At 38.2% G+C, this 22,074-nt stretch overlaps 1 protein-coding gene across 3 annotated transcripts in view; it reads right to left on the minus strand.

Moving 5' to 3' along the window:
- The window catches only part of TOX3 (TOX high mobility group box family member 3), a 109,946-nt gene that overhangs the window by 14,385 nt on the left and 73,487 nt on the right, over nucleotides 1-22,074 (minus strand). For 2 of the 3 annotated variants that reach the window (XM_053582176.1, XM_053582178.1), the window contains exons 2-3: nucleotides 17,477-17,542; nucleotides 13,193-13,447 (exon numbers count right to left, since the gene is read on the minus strand). In XM_053582176.1, the coding sequence (XP_053438151.1) occupies nucleotides 13,193-13,447; nucleotides 17,477-17,542 (321 nt within the window). The remainder of the gene's footprint in view (nucleotides 1-13,192; nucleotides 13,448-17,476; nucleotides 17,543-22,074) is intronic. The other variant, XM_053582177.1, reaches the window with a different exon arrangement.

Here is a 22,074-nt window from a genome sequence, read left to right on the forward strand (position 1 = left end):
TCTGAATTACATTGTCAATGGCATCTGGAAGTCATTCAAAGTCTTTGGGATTGGATATCACTTTCTTCATTTAAACCTACTTTGTTTTCTTTTGTTCAATCCACCATGATTTAATGTACTAATGGATTTTAGAAATATATACAGGGTGGCCATCAAGTTCATGTGCAGTCTAAAGTAGACAACTATATTAAATTGCATTTGAACCTGATGGCTACCCCGTATGTGCTCTCTCTCTCCCACTTTCTAAATATATATATGTATGTGTGTATATATATATATATATATATATAGAGAGAGAGAGAGAGAGAGAGAGAGAGAGAGAGAAGGTAACGGTCATAAGAAATACCTTTCTCTGAAAGTTATCACAGCTACTTCAAAACTAGCCCTCTCTGGTTTTGGTAATCATACAAGAAGGCTTAGAGTTGCTACCGCCTCCTTTCTTTTTCTTTTAATTCCAGAGAATCAAAAAATGAAGACATGCTTTTCAAATGACTTACTTAAAGGCACGTCATTCAGAGTGAGTCTGTGATTTTACTGAAACCAAATTCTCTTGACTCACAGTGACCCAGAATCTAATTTTATACACAAGCCCATGAATTCTTAACCATTCCTCTTTTGAGTCCTTCTGATAAGGCTTATTTCTGCTCTTTAAAGGAGCAGAATGAATTGTAAATAACTGAAGTGGAACATTTGGTTTCTTACTATTACATATATAAATGGTACTAAATAAGAAGCTGTCATCAAAGAAAAACAGTTGAATAAATAATTGTTTACCCATAAAATACTGTTTACCCATACAAAGAACTATGAAGCTTTTAAGAATGATAAATTTGATTCACGTTCATTGATCTAGAGCTGGGTTTCTCCACTGCAGCCCTATGGACATTTGGGACCAGATATTTTTTGTGGTGGGAGCTTGTTCTGTGCACGGTAGGTGCTTTGCAGAACCCCATTTCTACTCGCTAGGGGCTGACAGTAACCCTCCTCCCTCCACCAGTCATGACAAAGAAAAATGTCTCCAGACTTTGCCCAAATGACTCCCAGGTGAGGACCACTGACGGAGAGTGGTCCAAGAAACAGTAAGTGAAAAAGAAAACTGAAAAATAATTATAGAGTATAGTCCCTGTGTTTTTTAAAAAAAAAGCACATCAAAATTGTTACTAGTGGTTACATAATAAAGTGAAGGACTGGAGAGTGAGCAGGGGACAGTCTCAAGTTTTTCCATTTTCATGTGTATGCTATCTGGACCAGATGTGACAAAAATACAAAACGAACTAAATCAACAAAAACTAAAAGGCCTCAGTCAGGAAAAACAAAAACAAAAAGTAACACAAGTAGCTAAAACAGTCTATAGCTAATTGTTAGAGTTTACTATTAAATATATAATTATCCTCATTTCTTAAAAATTTCTGAATTATGAAACTACTTTGGAATCCTAAAGGGAAATGTGACACTTCTTGTCTAACTGAGGAGGTTCTCTTCCCTTGTTCCTAAACTACCGAATTCTACTGGCAGTTGTCCTTCTACAGATCTGGGTGACAAAAGTGAATTTTATGTTATCAGTTTGCTCTAATTTTTTATTTTTTTAAAAAAAAAACAGAGTCCCTCTTTGTTGCCTGAGTAGAGTGCCTTGGCATCATCACAGCTCACAGCAACCTCAAACTCCTGGACTCAAGTGATCCTCCTACTTCAGCCTCCTGAGTAGCTGGCACTACAGGCACCTGCCACAATGCCCGGCTCCCTTTTCTATTTTTAGTAGAGATGGCGTCTCGCTCTTTCTCAGGCTGGTCTCAAACTCCTGAGCTCCAGCAATCCTCCTACCTTGGCTTCCCGGAGTGCTGGGATTATAGGCGTAAGTCACCATGCTCGGCCAGCTCTCATTTTTTATCTGGCATTCTACCACAATATTTACACATTTCTCAGAAGATTAGAGCTGTCTCCGCTGATCCATGATCTCTTTAAGTTCAGCCATTGCTCATTACATCACTTTCTACCTCTAATTATTGGCAATTAAGCTATCCATCTTATTCTTTACCTTCTCTTTTCATAATACTTTTTAGAAGTTTTTTCAATCTTTCTTAAATCTAAATGTTTTAAAACATCCACAAGCAACTTTCAGGATATATTTAAATTCAGGATTTGAATTCTGACTGTACAATAATAAATGAGTAAACATGCATGGCCATGATACGTGATCATCTGATTGACAAAATTCTCCCCTAACAGAAGAGTTACTTTGCTGCCTTTCCTCCGACACCTGTGAAAATCGCATAGCTGCTTGATGTACTCACCTCCCAACTACAGACTGGCTCTCAGAGTCAAGCAGGAGGCCATGAAGTATGTCCCCTCAGCCTCATCAGCTCTTCTTAAATTCCACCTACAACTTATATACCTTTGTTATGGTTTTGGTTGCTTAACAGCATCTGCCGATGGACAGCCAAGGTTCACTGTGCTCTAAAGGAACCTTTATGGCCTGCTCAGTATGTGCCAGGATTTGTGCTGAGCTTAACGTGCACTTTCTAATTTGATCCCCTGAACTGCTTTCTGAACTGGATACTATCACTGTACCCATTCTTAGGTAAGAATGATGGCCTGGGCCACCTAGCTAGCTAGTGATTGCTCCCTGGCAACACCTGGGCTCCAGGCACTGCCTCAGAGGTGGAGGTGTGTGCCGGCAGAAAGAGAGAGGCAGGGGGCTTTGGGTGCTTTATCACCATCGTCCCCCTTCGACAAAATCAACTCCATTTCCATTTGTTGTATACACTGAGAACTCCTCGTAACACTCCACTACAAATGATAAAGTTCTTCTGCACTGGGGACAGGATGAAAACCATTTCTGAAGAACATTGGTGGTGGGCCAAGGCCTTGCCAAAACATAAGTCATCCACGAGCCTTTAGATCCAAAAAGATGCCAGCCCCATCTTTTTACCTACGACAGGGCCAGGCAACAAGGACCTCTAGAAAGTGTTTTAAGTAACCTCTGACTCACATAATCAATGTATCAAAACATGCTACCATTCACCACGGCCCATAGTTATTGGATAATAACTTCCTATGAGTAAGGATTCTAGTACAGAAGATTAATGGTTAAAGTATGTCTTTAGAAACTCCAGCTCCTTTAGGGCCAACCAATTATTATCAACTGCCCTGGGGAACGGCTCCAATCATTTTCCATGAAAAAGTAACCTTTAAAAGACATTTCTTTTCAGCTTAAAAATACCACTTAAAGAGATAAAGATGCCAGCCCAGTTTACAAATACTTACTGAGGACCTACTATGCGCTAGGCCAGAGTAGTCAATATACCAATGCTCGTATCTCAGAAGATTAGAAAACTACCTACCAAGTGATTCTTGTAAACATTATACAAAGTTTAGAATGGACTGACAAATTTACTATGACCAAGTAAGGTCAGAATAATTTAGATACATGTCTCCAAAATACTTCACAATTTTTTCCGGTAGTAATGATACAATACGTAAATGCATAATCATCAGTATAGCCCAAGGAAACTTAAATGTGTGCTTGTAAATATTTCTCCTTCATTAAAGTTAAGTCTTGAGAGATTTACCAATGATCACTTAAAGACAAACTAATCAGTTGGTTATAAGAGACTGACACTACCCTATCCAACAGTAAGAGTTGAACGCTGGTAGCTTTTCAGCCCCCTTCACAGTTATATTTTATAAGTAGTATTCACTGGTATCCTATTTTCTAAATTATTCAGCATTTGGGAAAATTCATTCATTCCTCCTGTCTCTCTCTGTCCTCTACTGATGATCTTGGACGAGTGTTTTTCAACATTAACAGCTGTGACATTTTGATCTGGGGAGCTCCTTGTTGGGGCCAGGGGCGTCCTGTGCTTTGCAGAACACTCAGCAGCATCTCCAGCCTCTGCCCACTGGGTGCCCGTAGCCACCCCTCCCCCACCAGGCTGTGACAACCAAAACGTCTCCAGACTTTGGCAAATGTCAAAATCTTCTTCACTTGAAACTACTGTCAAAGACAAATAGCATGAAAATCATCTTTCTTGGAGAATGGTGGTGAATGTCCAAAGTACACTTCTCTGTCTAAAATTAGAAAGCATGGGCTAAGCCAGACTCAAATTGTGGTAAATATGAAGAAAATAAATGAGTCATTAAAAAGAAAGTTACTAGGAAGAGGAAGATCACGTGTGATCACATCAGAGAAGATGACGTCTCAGCCAACACGGAAGGATTATGAGGAGTTTCAGGGAAGCAGGTTCCTGGCAGAGGGAACAGCATGTGCAAAGTCTGAGTGGGGAGAGAGCTTGAGAAGCGGAAAGGAGGGCGGGGAAGCTGGTGGCAGGGGAGGCAAAGTGAACAGTGAAATGTGCTGGGATCGGACAGACGGGAATGGGCCAGATCACACAAGGTGGGGAAATCACGCGAGGAGGTGACCCACCAGGCTGAGGTACAGGAAAAGTGGAAGCTAACTAACGGGGGCAGAGCACGAGGGGAGAGATTCACATGTGCCCAGGGTCCGGCACGAGCAAACACACCATGGACAGGGAAAGGGAAGGCCAGTGTTACCCAGCCAGGAAAAAGCAAGGCCAGCTATGAAGCTGACATAAAGAGACAAGTACTACTGTCCGTTTTAAGAAGTCTGGATGATATTCACAGTGTAGAAGGCTGCCACAGAAAGTCTGAAGCAGAGTCTGAGGCTCTGCCTCTGGTAGCTTCCACTTCTCCTTATATCTCGGCCTGGTGGGTCACCTCCTCCCATGGTTTCCCCACCTTGGGTGATCAGGCCCATTCCAATCCTGACACATTTCACTGTTCACAATTGCAATGATTACTGACTAGTCATTTCAATAAATATGAACTGACCTTACCTCATGGGCAACCCATCTAAATCAAGGTGGACACTTCTATGTAAATGTTTAAATATACTGTTTTGAAGAGTACCCATGGATTAATTTTCACAGTCATGGGAAGTCATTCAGAATGAGCAGGCCATGGCCCCCAGGAATTGGTCTCGGCCGGGTCCATGGGTGTGCTCCATAGCCTTACATCTGTGTGTGTCTTGGTGGGGGTGGGGAGTGCTCAGAGGAGGCCTGCTTCTCTCTTCACCTGATGAAAGAGCATCTTTGTCTTTTTTTTTTAACAGGAAACCAATGAATGGATATTTCTTGCAGCAGCCCCCTCATTTTCTTACATTGCCTGAAACCTAGTCTATTACTGAACATTAATCACTTGAGTGAACCTAAAATTCTGAATGATTTTATATTAAAAAGGAAACTTTAGATCACTAGCATAAATGAAAAGCTAGAATCATGACCAGCTGGAATTCATGACCAATTAAATGCCAAATAAATACCAAGGAAAGAAAATAATACTGTGGCAGTGTAAGTGCGGAGCCAGCCTAAGGCTCTGAGCCTGGGCAACATAGCAAGACCCCATCCCTACCAAAAAAATAAAATTCAATAAAAAATCAATTTGAAAGCTTATATCTTACATCTGCAAAAGGAAAAAAGAAAAATAAGACTGGAGTATGGGTACCTACATACCACCCAGTGTCTAGCACATGATCAACACAGCACTGCCCAGGTCGGTAAGAAGGGGTGAAGAAGATTTAAATATAGAAGAAAGGGAGTTTTCTGGGCTCAGGAAAGAACAAACTTTACTTCCAAGATGTTAGCTTTATATGAAGTATGAACAGTGATTTAAACAGTAAGGAAGTTTTGCCACTTTTCAACTCTACTTCTTAAGTCAAGAAGAAAGTCTCAGTTTGGGGCTAATATGTCTCCCACACATCTCTCTTAAGAGACAAAAAAATCAAAAGAGAAAAAAATCAAATTGATTTATTATTGAATTTTATTTTATTTTTTATTATTATTATTTTTTTTTTGTAGAGACAGAGTTTCATTTTATGGCCCTCAGTAGAGTGCCATGGCATCACACAGCTCACAGCAACCTCCAACTCCTGGGCTTAAGCAATTCTCTTGCCTCAGCCTCTCGAGTATGTATTTTATTTTTTTTGGTAGGGTTGGGGTCTTGCTATGCTGCCCAGGCTGGTCTCAAATTGCCTAGCCTCAAACAATCCTCCCACTATGGCCTTCAAAAGTGCTAAGCTCACAGATGTGAGCCTCCATGCCCAGCCCTAACCTTTTCTATTTTACCTGGTTTTACTTATTACACTGGTACTTAATCCACCTAGTTTGATTTCACCATAGAAGATGTTTTAAAATCTAATATGTAAATGTGCTTCATGCACCTTTTATCTAGACTTGCAAATAAATACACTCTGTAATGATCCAGTATTATGTTTTCATAATAAAGGATAACATCCAATTAAGCAAATAACCCAAATATATTACTGTGACTAAATCTATTTTCACTGTGCCAGTTTTTTAATCAATATTTCTTGAGAAATGAAGTGATTAAATAATTATCAGCAATAAAAATTACTTGGTAATTGATAAATATCAGAGTAACCACAGTATGAAATCCAGGTCCGTAATGTTATATTCAATTATTTAGTTATATCTTACAGCAATGCTAAAATTTATTTCAATAAAAGTTTACGACAAATAGTTACACACAGCTATTATGTTTCTAACCCCAATGGAGCCTAACACAAATATAGTTACGTCAAATGCATACCAATAATTACAGACTTACAAGCCACCAACTTTACACTCATTAAAGTATCTACTAGTCAATTTTTATTTAATAACTACTCTCAGAGTTATAATCAAACATACCTACATGTCAAAGTTCTGAAAGAACAGTCTTCTTTAAAGTTAATAATTTCTTAACGAAATAAAATATTTAAGAGTTTGCTATCAAACACGGAACGGTATTTTAGTCACGTACCTGTAACTGCTTTTATTTTACCCAAGATCAGCTCCGTGCTCATTTTATTCAGTCCTAAGTTAAAATTTTAAAGAAAAAATTCCTCTTTTAACAACTGTTGATATTTAATCCCCCTCTCTTCCATCCAAATTTAGCAGGCAAGTTGCACTGTTAATAACAGATAAATATTCTTTCGTTGACCTTTGATTCATTCATCTATTGAATAAATGAAATAATTCTTGACAACCTAGTCTATGCCAGCCCAGTCATTATTCCAGGCCCAGGGATGACAGCAGATGTGACAGGTGAGGGTCTTGCCTTCTAGGAGCTTTTATTCTGGCAGGGAGGGGGACAGGTGTTAAAGAGGCAAAGGAGACTCTGCAAAGGACAACAAGTGCTGTGACAGAACAGAGCAATCCTTACCCCTCCAAAAAACATCTGAGCTACGCTGCCACTTCCATTTGGGTACCTAAATGACATAAAGGGTGTCTTTACCACCTCTGAATCACTGGTAAGAAGAGGCCAATACTCAACAATAGATGATGTATGTTAAAAGAAGATACGGGGAAATAAACCACAGCCACCTTTCTAATAACACTTTCCCTTAAATGTTATAAATCAAACGAACAGTCATGTGTTACACTGCACAGAGCTAAATGGGTTTAGTGCAAGTTTGGAACACAGTCATACTTTAATAGGTGACCCCAAAGTTAACTTAGCCCTAAAGCCAACACCTATCTGCCCAGTGTCAGTTGTATTCACAGGCCAAGATAAAAGAATATTTATTTTAAGCTCTGCACGAGGCTACGTGCCCATAAAGGTTCTGTGGCCTGGACATTTCCAGGCAGACACCTGCTATAGAAGCAGGTAAACTTTTTTTTTTTTTTTTTTTGCAGTTTTTGGCCAGGGCTGGGCTTGAACCCGCCACCTCCAGCATATGGGGCCAGCGCCCTACTCCTTTGAGCCACAGGCGCTGCCCCGAAGCAGCTAAATTAAAGGTGACTTTTGACCAGAATCATCTGTGAAGCAGTATCTACACTCAAAATTTCTGTGTCTCTGTATGGAAGAGACACTGGTAATCAAGAAAACCATTTCACAAATAGTATAATCAGACCCCAATTATCACAACTAAAATACTGTACTTAGTAGGTGTTCAAAGTATCAGACTCCAATTATTAAAAACAATACATAGTGCCTAGCAGGTGTTCCGTAAACATTTGCTGAAGGTTAATATGGTTTCAATTTTATAAGTTAGACGTCATATAAATAGGTCGTATTTTATAATTTAGACTTCATACAGATAGGTTGTAAATTTTTTGCTTATGTAAGTTGTGTCTTGATTGCATCATTAATGTACAGTAAAAATACTTTTGACCATAACGTCACCAAAAATAAACACTGCTAATTATTCCATTTGTATGGGAAATGGCTAGTTTTCCCAATGGCTAAATGGTCATCGGCCTGTGGAATTCGGCTCCACAGCCTCTGTTGACAATGGCAATGAACATGCTCATAACAATAATAAGGGCTTGTTTTAATAGAACGTTCCATGCATTAAACACATTAATGACCCATGAAATAACTGTTTTATCTGTAACACATTAAGCAACATTGCTAAAAACAATGTATTAATTGAAAGTCTGCCATTTCTCTTAACATGAGGTTTTTTTTTTTTTTAAGTATAAAACGGGCCCCCAAATCATTTTTTAAAAACAAATATAACACTTTTACACTGCTGGTGGGACTGCAAACTAGTACAACCTTTCTGGAAGGAAGTATGGAGAAACCTCAAAGCACTCAACCTAGACCTCCCATTCGATCCTGCAATCCCATTACTGGGCATCTACCCAGAAGGAAAAAAATCCTTTTATCATAAGGACACTTGTACTAGACTGTTTATTGCAGCTCAATTTACAATCGCCAAAATGTGGAAACAGCCTAAATGCCCACCAACCCAGGAATGGATTAACAAGCTGTGGTATATGTATACCATGGAATACTATTCAGCCATTAAAAAAAATGGAGACTTTACATCCTTTGTATTAACCTGGATGGAAGTGGAAGACATTATTCTTAGTAAAGCATCACAAGAATGGAGAAGCATGAATCCTATGTACTCAATCTTGATATGAGGACAATTAATGAGAATTAAGGTTATGGGGGGGTGCAGAAAGAGGGATGGAGGGAGGGGGGTGGGGCCTTAGTGTGTGTCACACTTTATGGGGGCAAGACATGATTGCAAGAGGGACTTTGCCTAGCAATTGCAATCAGTGTAACTGGCTTGTTGTACCCTCAATGAATCCCCAACAATAAAAAAAAGAAAGAAAAAAAAAAAAAAAAACAAATATAATTCAACTTCCAAATTAGAGCCATCCCAAACAGTAGTATAAAACCTTGTAAAATAAGACTGGTAATTTTAGGTGTATTATTTTGATAAATTCACATTTTTCTCATCAAAAATGGTATCTGTCTGAATTATGACTTAAGAGTCTTATGAATATTTTAAAAGCTCACAATTATCTTCCCTGTGTGTCCCCTGTAGTATTTATCCTCATTCCTTACTACCATACTCAAATATACCTCCCTTACTCCCATCATTTTCAATTTTCTAATACTACATTTGGTATTGTTAAGAGTCCCAGTGAAGCATTTTCTGTAAATTATGTGCAATTACAATTAAATCCATGGCAGTATCAAACAAAAACTGGCAGTCCTCTAAACACAGAAATATAATGTATGAAGAAAAAGTATAGGAATTATCAGTGTGTTTTATAAATTCTCTTTTGGGGGGCATACACAATATCAGACTAGAGACAATTATTTTACTGTCTGTTTCTTAGATATCAAAGAAAATTTTGAAATTCATCAAAGCTAACCTTCTGTTATGTACAACAGGCTAAGCTGAAAAGAATGTTAACAAGTTCAATTTTCATTCAATCAGCACTACTGCTCTCTGAAATGTTTCATTGCAGGAAAGAAATAAAAATAATCTATATGGTAATTATGAGGATGAATCCCCCAGTAACTTTCAGCTACATGAAAGGTCAGTTCTATTCAAGATATTTTATCAGTCCCCTGCACATACTCCTGTCCTGTCATTTTAAATCTGAACAGCATTTTATTTTCCCATTTACAGCTACCTGCAGAATTAAGTACTTAAGCCAAATAAGAAAAAAAAAAAAAAAAAAAAAGAAATGTTGAATGCTGGCAAAGGCTATAATAGCATAGAGATAAATCGTTCATCTGTTCTCGCTCAAGCCTCTAGGGCTGCAGATTTTTCTCCTCCTGGTGCACTGTGGGTATTCAAAACTTGTTCAACATGATTTCATTTCATTTCAGGCACTGCCTGAGAAAACTAAATTACAGAATCAATCATACAGAAGGTCAGAGTGAGACTTCATTACAAGTATTGCATGCTTGCATGAATATCTTTCATTTATGACTGACCCAATATGTCACAATAGCTGTCTAGTAAAAATAATCCACTTTCTGAAATTGATGTACTACTGATGTCAATGCTACTCAGCGGGCTGGGCAGATTATAGAGAGGTGTTTTTTAAAAAAAAAAAAACCTTTGGAGCGCACATTGTAGATTTTTAGAATTGCGATCTTTTGTAGATTAAAACAATTTCCAGATGATCATCTGAACTGACAATAGTGCTTAGAGATAACAAATTTTTCACCAACATCTACCGTTGGTTTTGACTTGGCAGGCACATTGTGATGAGGAAAAATACTTGTTTGAAAATACACGTATTCATGACAAGCAAATCGAGGTTGTTCTTTGAAGTCACAAATACATCGACATTCAATTTTTCAGCAATTCGCTTTTGAATACTAGGGCGTTATTTGCATATTTTGAAATGTGAATGCTAATCATTGGACGCTTTTTAATCCCCCTCTTTTTTTGTTCCTGCTTTCTGTTTTTAAATATAATGGCATGAATTTAAGGAAGATAAACATGTTGTGCTTGTTGCCAACAATGATGCAGCTAATCAGTAATGTGACAAACTGTCACTCTTTCTAAAAGAAAACCGGTGATGCTCTGAAGAAAAGCTGGTTCAATGCAACATAAACAAGCTGGCTTTTCTTCCTATAGGACAGTCTTAATTCACCATAGCAATCCTTAACAGACAGCCATACTCATTTGGATAATAAAACTTCTCACTTGCATAAGCTAGGAAACATCCATTACACACTGGGAAGCTGAACGCGTGATGTATAGAAGATTATTTATTATTTTTCTGGTGACCTTCCTAAGGGAAATCTCCGAAGAGGCTTCTATGGAGTATTATGATGTAGCCAGCCAACTCGATACCCGGAGGGAGATAGAGAAGAACCTTGACATAACCTATTTTTAACCATGCCTCTGGCGATTCTGAATTCAAGTTTATAGGTGAACATGTCAGGTAGTGCACAGAACAAAGCCGACGACACATTGTATTCATCATAATTCTGTCCTAGTACATTTTATTTTTTCCAACATTTGTGATTTAAAATCCCATGACATTTCTTCAAGGTGAAATTCTACTAGAATGTTCAACAAGATTAGTTTGTTTCAAGCCAAAATAAATATTATTCAGGTTCAGTGAAACTTCAAGAAGGCGCCAATAAATGTGATGAAGTCCACGTAGATTCGTGACAACAGTCTGCACTTAGCTAAAGTACCTGTACTTTTAAAAATCAATGAAATAATTCAACTGCTTTAGTGATTAGCCATACATTACATAGGCAGCATTAAAAATTGAGTCCTCTCCCAACGCCGGTCTGTGAAAGCATTGTTCTTTAAGTGTATGTGAATATCATAATTATTTTATGATTCCATCTTTAGTTCTTTCCAATATAGTAAATTCAATTGACCATGAAATGAAATTTCATAGTCAAAATGCCTTCTTTACACTTTTTTATAACAGCAATAACAGTTTTATAGCTTTGAGGCAAGGTAATTCATCAGATGTTTAATTTAAAGGCAGATTCTTATATTATTAATAAATATTTACCAATTTAATGAAGTACACATTTTAGCATACATTATATGGTCTTTTAACTATTTCTGCAGCTTCAATGAGCCTCGCTGAGCACCTATGAAAAATGGCAAACCCTGGCAAACTCCCTTGCTGACTAAATACACCCTTTTTATCTTTATTATTTTCGGGCACAACATGGCAAGCCCAGCTCCAGAGGAACAGAGGGATAGCGTCCTTTGTGCCAGTGTCAAAGGGATAAAAACGTAAGAACGTCCACAGGAAACAACCATTTGTGATGTTGAGTAACGTTTATGAATACTTAATAACCAGTTCCTGACTGTTCACTGCATTCTTTCCTCATAGAAAAAGTAAAAATAAAAACCCTGATGTTCGGCTCAAACACAAAAGATCACAAGCAAGGAAAATTATGTTGCCACAATCCTATTTGGGAACGTAATCTTATATTTCAGAGAGCACACTGATTCTTTTCACGGCTAATCCACTACGTAGTTTGCAATCATAAGTTGTCATCTGGGGAATTAACAATGAGACCAATAAACATCACTGGCATGGTCCTAACGTGTAAAGAAACATGTAAACAAGCACAGGATTCGTTTTGTTGTGGTGGTGCTGGTTATACCAACACATCTGTTACATTTTATCAGGGTTTCTTTTTTTAAAGCACTATGAACTAGTAATCTTGTTTTAAAAATGTCTGCTCAGTGCCTCACCTAGATAGACACAATGCAAAATGTACTCTGATGGAAAAAAACCAATCCCAGCACAAGAGTTTAAAATACTTAAGCAGATTTACTCTGGCGATTGCTGACTATAATTGCATGCTAAGAAAAATAGAACCAAAATTATTGCATTAGTAATCTTGCTCCTCTGGAGTGTCTTATTCAATGCTTATGACAATAAATAACACAATTAGGTGTATTTCACTCAATAACCTCTTCTACATTTTCCTCTGCTGGTTATAAGCAATTATTTTTCTCTCTTTGTGCGTATCACAGTTTGATATTTCATTTGAGGTAGGAGCAAATCATGTACCATAAACATTATGTTACAATCCAACAAATTCAAAAGACACTTGAGAAGGGCTTCCATTGCTACAATCTTGCTTCAGCAAACAAACTTTCAACTCTGTGTTAAACCAAAGGCAAGGGGAGATGGGCTCCATCCAAATGTCTTAAAAATCATTTCAACTCAGCAGAATCTTGTTGGTTCATCTCTCTCAGGTGACTGACTGCTGGCCAATCTAATACCCTCTTGTTTAACACCTATATCTAAAGAGTAACAAACCACAAGTCCACCAGTAGACCAGCAAGAGTACGGACCCGCAGGTCTGTACCATGATTAGTGTAAATGATAAAAAAATACTTTCAAGCAATAAATGTGGTGCCTACCATATGCAACCCACTGCTGTGAAGCACGCCATCTTGTTCCACGAGATTTCTTGAGATTGTAATGGAAGGAAGGTCCAGGCTTTGAGGGGGAAACTGGGGTGTGAATTCATTTCCCTGGGAAGGCAATGGATCGCTGAGGGCTTGAAAGGGGAGCAGTACATCCGGCATGCCCAGGGCGGGGTCTGACTCTGGAGGCGGCGTGATTGGCGGGATTTCAAACTCCTCGTCCCCCAGGCTTGGAGTATGGAATGTCTGCTAAAAGGAAATAAAATACAGAAATCTTCATAGTCTGTTCCCATTATCTTATTCCTCCCTCAGAGGGAAAAAGATGTCACATGAAAACACTACGTATCTAGGCCAAATATTTATTTCTCAAATGAAAGCATCTTAAACACAGATTTCCATATATAAAGTTTGCTGATCATTCTGATTAAAGATTTAAGTCTCATTATCATATGGTTTTAATGGAGTATCAGTATTAACAGTTTTTTAATGCGCCCTTAATTAGCAACATCTGTCTTTGTTGTTAGTTGGAGAACATAACAAATTGCTACTTTATTGATATGTTAGTGAAACAGCTCAAACCGCTGACGCTACCCACACACTTCATAAAATTCTGACAAGTTTGTGGTGTGCGCACACACAAACACGCATAATCCAGAAATGAACATTACACATATTTACTTTCTGACACAACACATAAAACAAGTAATATTAAATGTGTGGTTTGCTTTTCATATTTCCTTATTGGTATATTATCAAGTTCAATGAATTCTTCCATGAAATTGTTACTGTTTGTAAATGCAACACTTCATATAAGGATTACCATAGCTTATATAAAAAGGTGACGGTGCTTTCATTTAACCTATCAGGAGGGTTATTTTCTTTCATATGAACATTTTAGTATGTATTTATCAGGACTTTTTTTTTTTACCAGTCTTTAAAGACTATTCTAGAGAGCAGAGCACAGAGCTATACTGATATACCTATATTGATACTGTAGATACTAAGTACATGGTATTGCTCACTTACATGGACAAGTGTTGTCTTTTAAGACCTAAGTAAATTTTAAGGCATTGTTTTTCTCTACTGTGACTGAGATTCTTAAAGGTATTGTTTCAAAATCAGGCCTAGTGATGTCAATCAGGGCTGCATGGGTCAACCACACTAACCATCTTTCTTAAAATAGAACTTGGATTTTTTGGGGGGAGGAAGAGAACATGTCAAGGTCTAGGATAATTTCTTTTGTGGAGTAAAGGGTTGGGGACTACTCAGATATTTTTTATGCCTCGCTCAGAGGGTCAAAGTTAGAGTTCATTTATTATTAATAGTATTTGAAAGAATGAACTGGTGTAGGATGATCCGAGCACTATTATCATTTAAGAGAACTAATTAAGAGCTGAAAATCATCATTCTTCAAGTTAATCAATCATGATGTCACGTAATAACCAGTTAAGAGAAATGAGACACGAACTCCAGAAAAGAAAAGCAACAACAATAGCAACCAGAAAAACCACTTCTTACATACAGAACCTGTCAAATCTCATCTGTATCTCACCAGAAAAAAAGAGGTCACAAGCTATGGCAGTCTATGATGGGACAACTGAACGTCCTGAAGTTCTTAGCAGATCCAATACACGTGAAACACTGCGGCATAATAACACATTTGAAAGCTAGAATAAAATAGTGCGTTTTCTGACATATGCCTTCTAATAATGACCCCCAAAGATGTCAATTTCTAACTGCGGTGCCCTGAGTTCTCAAACACAAAGGGATGAATTGGCCACGAACGTGGTTGGCTAATGAACGTAACCCTATGGCTGCGTTCGCCGTTATCTTGGCACTAATGTAGTCTAGTAACAGATGCAACTGTAATTTGTGACTCATTTGCTACCCCATTACCGCTTAATGAAATCTAACATATCACATTAACAATACGGATAAACACTCATTCTTGATATGTGGCATTTGGCTGTTTTCATTACCACTGTAATTAACACTTGAAATATTATTTCAATAAATATTTAAAGTACTTTAAAAATGGTCAGGGTAATCATGACACAGACAGAAAACATAAAGCAAACGTGTGAATTTCAAACTCTGAATATCCCAATCCCTGTAGTCTTATCTACAGGACAATATCTACGTGCAGGGAATTGGTTTCAGGCACAATTTAGACTTTACAACATGCAAACCTAAACTCTTCCTGAATTAGTTTGCACTCATTAAAATGTTAAAAAACCAAATAAATTTACTTTTAATGCAATGATTGGGAAATTAGGCACATGCTATAATGCAGCATTAACATTTACTTGGGCTTTATTTTTTGTTCAAGAAAAGATCTACAGAGAAATCGTTCTGTAAGATTACCTCTTAAACTCTAACATAAAGCACGTCCTATGCTAGGCAGTCACAGTTAGGAAGGTTTTCATTTTTATTTTTGTTAAGGAATACAGAGATGTCTTACACATAATATGTTCCTATAGTATGATTTTAGAAAAATAAAATAAATTAATTTTTACATTAGAATTTAGTGTATTACTATATCCTAACCTAATAAAACAATGCAATAAAATTATATAATCAAGAAAATGCTAAAATTTTAAACTACTTTGAAAAAGGGTAATACATTAAATATAAAGTTAAGTATTCCTTAGAGAAAAGAGGAACTTCAAACACTGGATATCTGAGATTATATAAATAACCACATATGGCATCAACAAAAAAAGGACACAGACTTTTGTCACTCTGCCATATGACCAATATCAGACTCATCACTTACAGTTTATGTGATTATTTTTTACAGATATTGACTTTTCAGTGTTTACCTTGAACATGTTAAAGTAGTATGTATATGGTTAAATACCATCTGTACTGAAATGTTCAAAACATTTGTTCCTTTTGATAAAAATGCAAATCTGGAGAACTGTTGTATCAACATATAACAGCCAATGTCTGACACGGTGAATTATCACAGCTGGAATTAAATTGTCTCTGAACAGCTGCTGGCAGTAGAGCTTTCATCAATGTTTGATTCAAATGTAGGGGGAAAAAAATCTTACAGAATGAAACATCACGTTGTCCTACAGATGGGGTTTGTGTTCATTATCACAAACAACACAGCACCCAGTGCCAAACAATATTCCCTTATCTGAGCTGTCTTCCTGGTTAGAGAGATGATGGTCACTATAAAAATGATTAATCTAGGAATACCCTTAATTCTTGATTCCCCATTCCTTCTAATAATTTCTCAAAGTTAATTTCTTTCGTATCACTTGCTTCCCTCTACCAAGATCATTTATGAAGCCATTATTATTTTCATCCTCTGGGGTCAAGCTAGTTCAGTTTCCTATATTTGAATGTATCTGGAAAATGAAGACTTTTTATTACTTGGACCCGCAAGAGAAAAATGTTCCATTTGGGCCAATTTCACTTCTATTTGTTCTTATATTAAAATCTGAAGTCTCACACAGTCTACCGTTTTTAGAAAACTACCGTCTTGACCTAATACCTCATCAAGATGGAGGTTTTTGTGGATGGCAGGTCAACAACCGGACAATAGCCCTAAGTCTGTCACAGCAAATACATAACACTGGTGACAAGGAGTCATTTGTTCCACCTGCACTGGGAGAAAGAGACCCAGAGCCCAACATGGCACTGCGCTGGGATTCTGTCACCCGGTTTCCCCACCTGCAGCCACGTCGTGGAGCAAGCCCACTCTTCACTCATTCAATGAATATTTACTAAGCGCCCAGCACTGCCTGGCACCGTACTAGGCTGGCGGGTATCTAACAACAAGTAAACCCCTCATTTCACATCATTTCACTAGAATCCTAAGAAACTCTCACCTTGTTCCGTCACGCACATTCAGAAACCATGGCAACTTAACGAAATCATCCCTAAAGACAGGTGAGGTTCGAATACCTTCAAAGTCGCTTCTAGCCTAGTTTCCAAAGTGACCACATTATCTGCTCAGGTCCCAGTACAGTCTGCGAGTATATCTTAACACACTTTCTTACATATTTATCTTTGTTTGTTTATCTGTTTTTTTCATCAAGAGGTTTGTATGAAGTGGTTAACATTAGTCACAGCCTATGGACCAGTGGTAAAGGCTTGTCAGGTTATTTTCTTTTCCAACAGGCTTTTCTCATTTCTCCTCCAAAGTCGTCCCCTTGTACCACATGGGACAGAGATAAATTCAATACTTTGCTTTTCCCTCCAAGCCCATTATATTACCTAAGTAACGCACAAAACATGAGCAGACACATGAAGATAGTCACCCACCTCGCTGGCAGCAAAGAAGGCGTTGTTTGCCTCAGCCATATTCATGTAGCTGTTATTATTTCCAAACTGAAAGAAAACAGATTGTTTTATGTCAATATGAGGCATGATAAAGAATTCTGGCTGTGATTTGGAAAGAATGCTGGTGTTACTAGATGAAAAGGGGGGGTCTTACTCAGACCAAATGCAAAATATGACCGAGGTTTCAAAGCACCATGTCAGTCATGGCAAATACAGCTCAGAGTTAAGCTAACTCGATAATTCTAGAAAATAGTTTTGTTTCTCATCAAGACAAATAGTGAAGGCAGAGGATTACTAACATTAGGCCCACTGGTCGCAAGTGTGTGTTGAGCTGGCATTTGTCAGAGGTTAGAAGGAAAGAGTTTCTCAGAAAATCACCTAGACACATTGTAAAGCTTGTTGGGATTTGATAGCTTACTTTTCAAGAACAGATATCACAAGTGTGGGTAGGTGAAAATGTGAATTAAAGGGAATGAAATTCAATTCCCAGGACTCAAATGGTATTTTCTAGTGAATGGGGGTGTGGCATGAATATAAATAAATAAGACTAAAGAATATTTTTTAAATCTCCAAACAGAGCTGCTGAAAATAGTGATATTTAATCTCTCAAAGTAACGTTAAGTGCAAAGAGGTTTAAAAAATAAGCGAGATCTTATGAACACGGCAATTTTTATTTCATTCCCTAACACAATAGCCCATTCATATCATCACAAATAAGGCTGTATCAGCATTTCAGACATAAGCTCTTTACTTTCAGGGACTGTTATCAAAATGTAAAACTTGGATTTGAGCAGAAATGTATTTTCAGGTTCAAATGGTCTAACTAGGCACGTTTTGTTGCTTTACACATTCTGTTATCAGTCTGGCAATATGGAAAGGTCCTGTGAGCATAATTATCTAAGAGCGACATTATTTTTAAATGGTAAAAGACTGTCCTTTTTATACAATGTATTATTTCCCTTCCTTTGATGCATCAAATAAAACATAGCTTTGGTTGCCAAAAGGTGAGGTGTATATATCTATTTTCTAACATAAATAAATCTGATAATTATTTAAAGTGAAAGGTTCATTTTCACCAAGGAGAGAGAGAGATGGATGGGTGGACAGATACAGAGAAATAGGTAGGTACTCGGATACACAGATACATTGATAAGTACAGAGAATAAATAGAATTTATAGATCAATACACAGATATGGAAGACTCACGTAATCCTCCTCACAATAAACCACTAACAAAACACTTGTTTCCGAGGGGCTCTCAACCCCTGACTCTGGATCTGGAGGACTCACCGCACAGAGGCGGGATTGACACTCTACGATTTATCACTCCAGGGATCCAAAAACTAAGCAGGATTTATATGAAAGACTCTAATGGTTCCAGAACACCGTTACCATCTACAGAAGCACAGTCTCACCACGGAAAACACACCCAAACACACACACACACACACACAGTGTGCCACCAGAAAAGCTCTCAGTGAACACGCAGATTCACTGCAGTAAGTATCTTTAAAAGGATTTCTGAAAGACTGTTAGCACTTAAGAAAGACCTTTATATGGCTTGGCACCTGTAGCGCCAGCCACATACACTGGAGCTGATGGGTTGGAAACCAGCCCAGGCCTGCCAAAGAAAAATGACAACTACAACCCAAAATAGCCGGGAATTGTGGCAGGCGCCTGTAGTTCCAGCTACCTGGGAGGCTGAGTCAAGAGAATCACTTAAGCCCAAGAGTTTGAGGTTGCTGTGAGCTTTGACACCACAGCACTCTACCAAGGGTGACACGGTAAGACTCTGTCTCAAAATAAATAAATAAATAAATAAATAAATAAAACAATGACAACTGCAACAACAACAACAACAACAAAAATAGCAGGGTTTTGTGGCAGGCGTTTGTAGTCCCAGCTACTTGGGAGGCTGAGGCAAGAGAATCACTTAAGCCCAAGAGTTGGAGGTTGCTGTGAACTGTGACACCATGGCAATTCTCCAAGGGCAACATAGTGAGACGGTCTCTCATTAAAAAAAAAAAAAAAAAAGAAAGACCTTTATCTGGTTTCTCTGAAGACATGTGATATCCAAAACGCATGTGTGAGTGTTTTGTGCCTGTGAACACACACACACTTTTTCGCCATTTTTCTATAATGTTAAATATAGGCAACACTGTCATGAAATGCTTGACGTACTAATGATACTAGAATCAAAATCTTGTGCTTCCAATCAAATGTTATTTTTGGATACGTATAAGAACCTGGGCTGCCAATGTGTATCACCCATGCACCAATCCTGGCCCCTTAAACCGCCTAAGAGCCTGTTATCACAACTTTAACGTTATTTAAATGTTGGTTTTGTTGGGGAATTAGAAAACCATTTAAAGCAAACAGCTTATTATCAGAGAGTATTTTTTTTTTTTACGATTAAACTTGCTTATTATCTAATAGCACCTAAAACAACAAAGAAAAATAAAATGGCTATTAAACTAAGGGCCTAAACAATTCAAAAAACAAATTAAGCTTAGAGTGAAATAAGAACTGGGTTAGAAATCCTCTTCTGAACAGTTAGTATGCGAATGTAATTACTGAAGAAACTACAGCTAATCAGCTGTGAATTGTATCCATTAATTAGTATTTGCCCTGGAGAAATGAGAAAAATCAGTAACAACGCTGGCACCACCATGGTGCGCTGATGAAGGCGAGAGCCGACCGGCGTTTAGTCAAGCAGGTGGCTCCAGCGGTCCACGTAATTTGAAAAGCTCTCACCTGAAGTACAGCGCTGGAATTACAAAGCCCTTCTTGCATATCTTTTGTATCTATATAAGGCCTTAATTAATGGCTTTTAATTTGGAAACACTTGCCCATCAGGCGGGTACAGTTATAAATCATTTCCAAAACAGAAGTAAGTAAAGGTTTCTATTCTGTTTGGGGTAAAATATCTCAAGTGGCTTTAAATATAGACTTGTTGCTGTCAATGGTCATTCTTCTGCACAGGTGCCTGGAACTTTGGTTCAGTGTGGTAAGGTAATCAGATAAAATACAAGACACCCAGATAAATCTGACTTTTAAATGACCAGCAATTTTTTTCTTTTTAAGAGAAGGGTCTTGCTCTGTTGCTCAGGCTAGAGTGTGAAGGGGTGATCGCAGCTCACTGCAACCTCAAACTCCTGGGCTCAAGTGATCCTCCTGCCTCCACCCCCTCCTGAGTAGCTAAGACTACAGGTGCACATCACCATGCCCGGCAATTTTTTTATATTTTTTTGGAGAGAGGGGTCTCACTCTTACTCAGGATGGTCTCAAATTCCTGGCCTCAAGCCATCCTCCTACCTCGGCCTCCCAGAGTGTTAGGAGTGCAGATATAAGCCACTGCGCCCGTCCAAACTTATTTTTTGGTATAAATAGAACCCAGACCCTATTGGGGACATACTTATGCCTAAGAAGTATTCGTTATTTATCTGAGATTCAAACTTAATGGGGTGTTATAGATTTTTATTTGCTAAACTGGGCTGCCCCACTGTGACAGTTAAAGCTCATCAGAATGAAAGATGTTACCTTGCATTTGATTAGCTTATCTCTACTTACTTTATTTTATAATGTGACCTACGAATCCTGCCTTACTTGTTTGTTGTAAGCATAGATCCAATTCTGAGAGAAAAAGTGCCCCTATGGGGCAGATCTCTAATATAATGACTTCAGGACAATTAATTTTAAGCGAATTGTATACAATTAAATTTACTCTGTGCTCTAAGAGACAGTGACATCAATAAACACATTACATTATAAAAACCGTCTAGGTCCATGGGGAAGGGTCCTTAGCTGTGTTCACTACAGTCTCCCCCATGAAGTAACAATGCCTGGCTGGAGTATTGGAAACACTCTGGTATTTGTTGAAGGGAAGGAGGGAGAAAGGTTAATGACTTTGAACTTATGTGCCTCCTAATCACCCATCCTCACTGGAGTAATTTACCACCTACTTTTTTGTGATAATGAGTATTCAATCCAGTAAAGCCCCCTACATCCTTTATTTCATTTCATTTTCCTAAGTGAGACTAAACATATTTTCCCAACAACCAGTAAGACAAATATAATTTTGGCTAGGTGTAGTGGCTTACGTCTGTATCCTGGCACTCTGGGAGGCCGAGGCAGGTGGATCGCTTGAGCTCAGGAGTTCAAGACCAGCCTGAGCAAGAGTGAGATTCCTCTCCCGCCCTGTCTCTACTAAAAATAGAAATACTAGCCAACTGTTGTGGCAGGTTCCTGTAGTCCCAGCTACTTGAAAGGCTGAAGCAAGACCTCTTGGGCCCAAAGTTTGAGGTTGCTGTGAGCTATGATGATGCCGTGGCACTCTACAGAGGGTGAAGGCAACAGAGTGAGACTCTGTCTTAAAAATATACATATATATAAATACAATTTTTATCCCTATTTTATGAACAGACTGAAGCTTCTAGGCGGTCAAGTAATTTGCCCAGGATCACGGACTGAACGCTGGACGTCGGGCATCCAGCCTACCTCACAATCGCTTGCACTCCAACATTCACAAAACCTTGACTCTTCCCTTCACTCAGGGATCAATTCAACATCAACTCTGTTAT

The sequence above is a fragment of the Nycticebus coucang genome, chromosome 2 (genome assembly GCF_027406575.1).
Source record: "Nycticebus coucang isolate mNycCou1 chromosome 2, mNycCou1.pri, whole genome shotgun sequence".
Taxonomy (NCBI): Eukaryota; Metazoa; Chordata; class Mammalia; order Primates; family Lorisidae; genus Nycticebus; species Nycticebus coucang.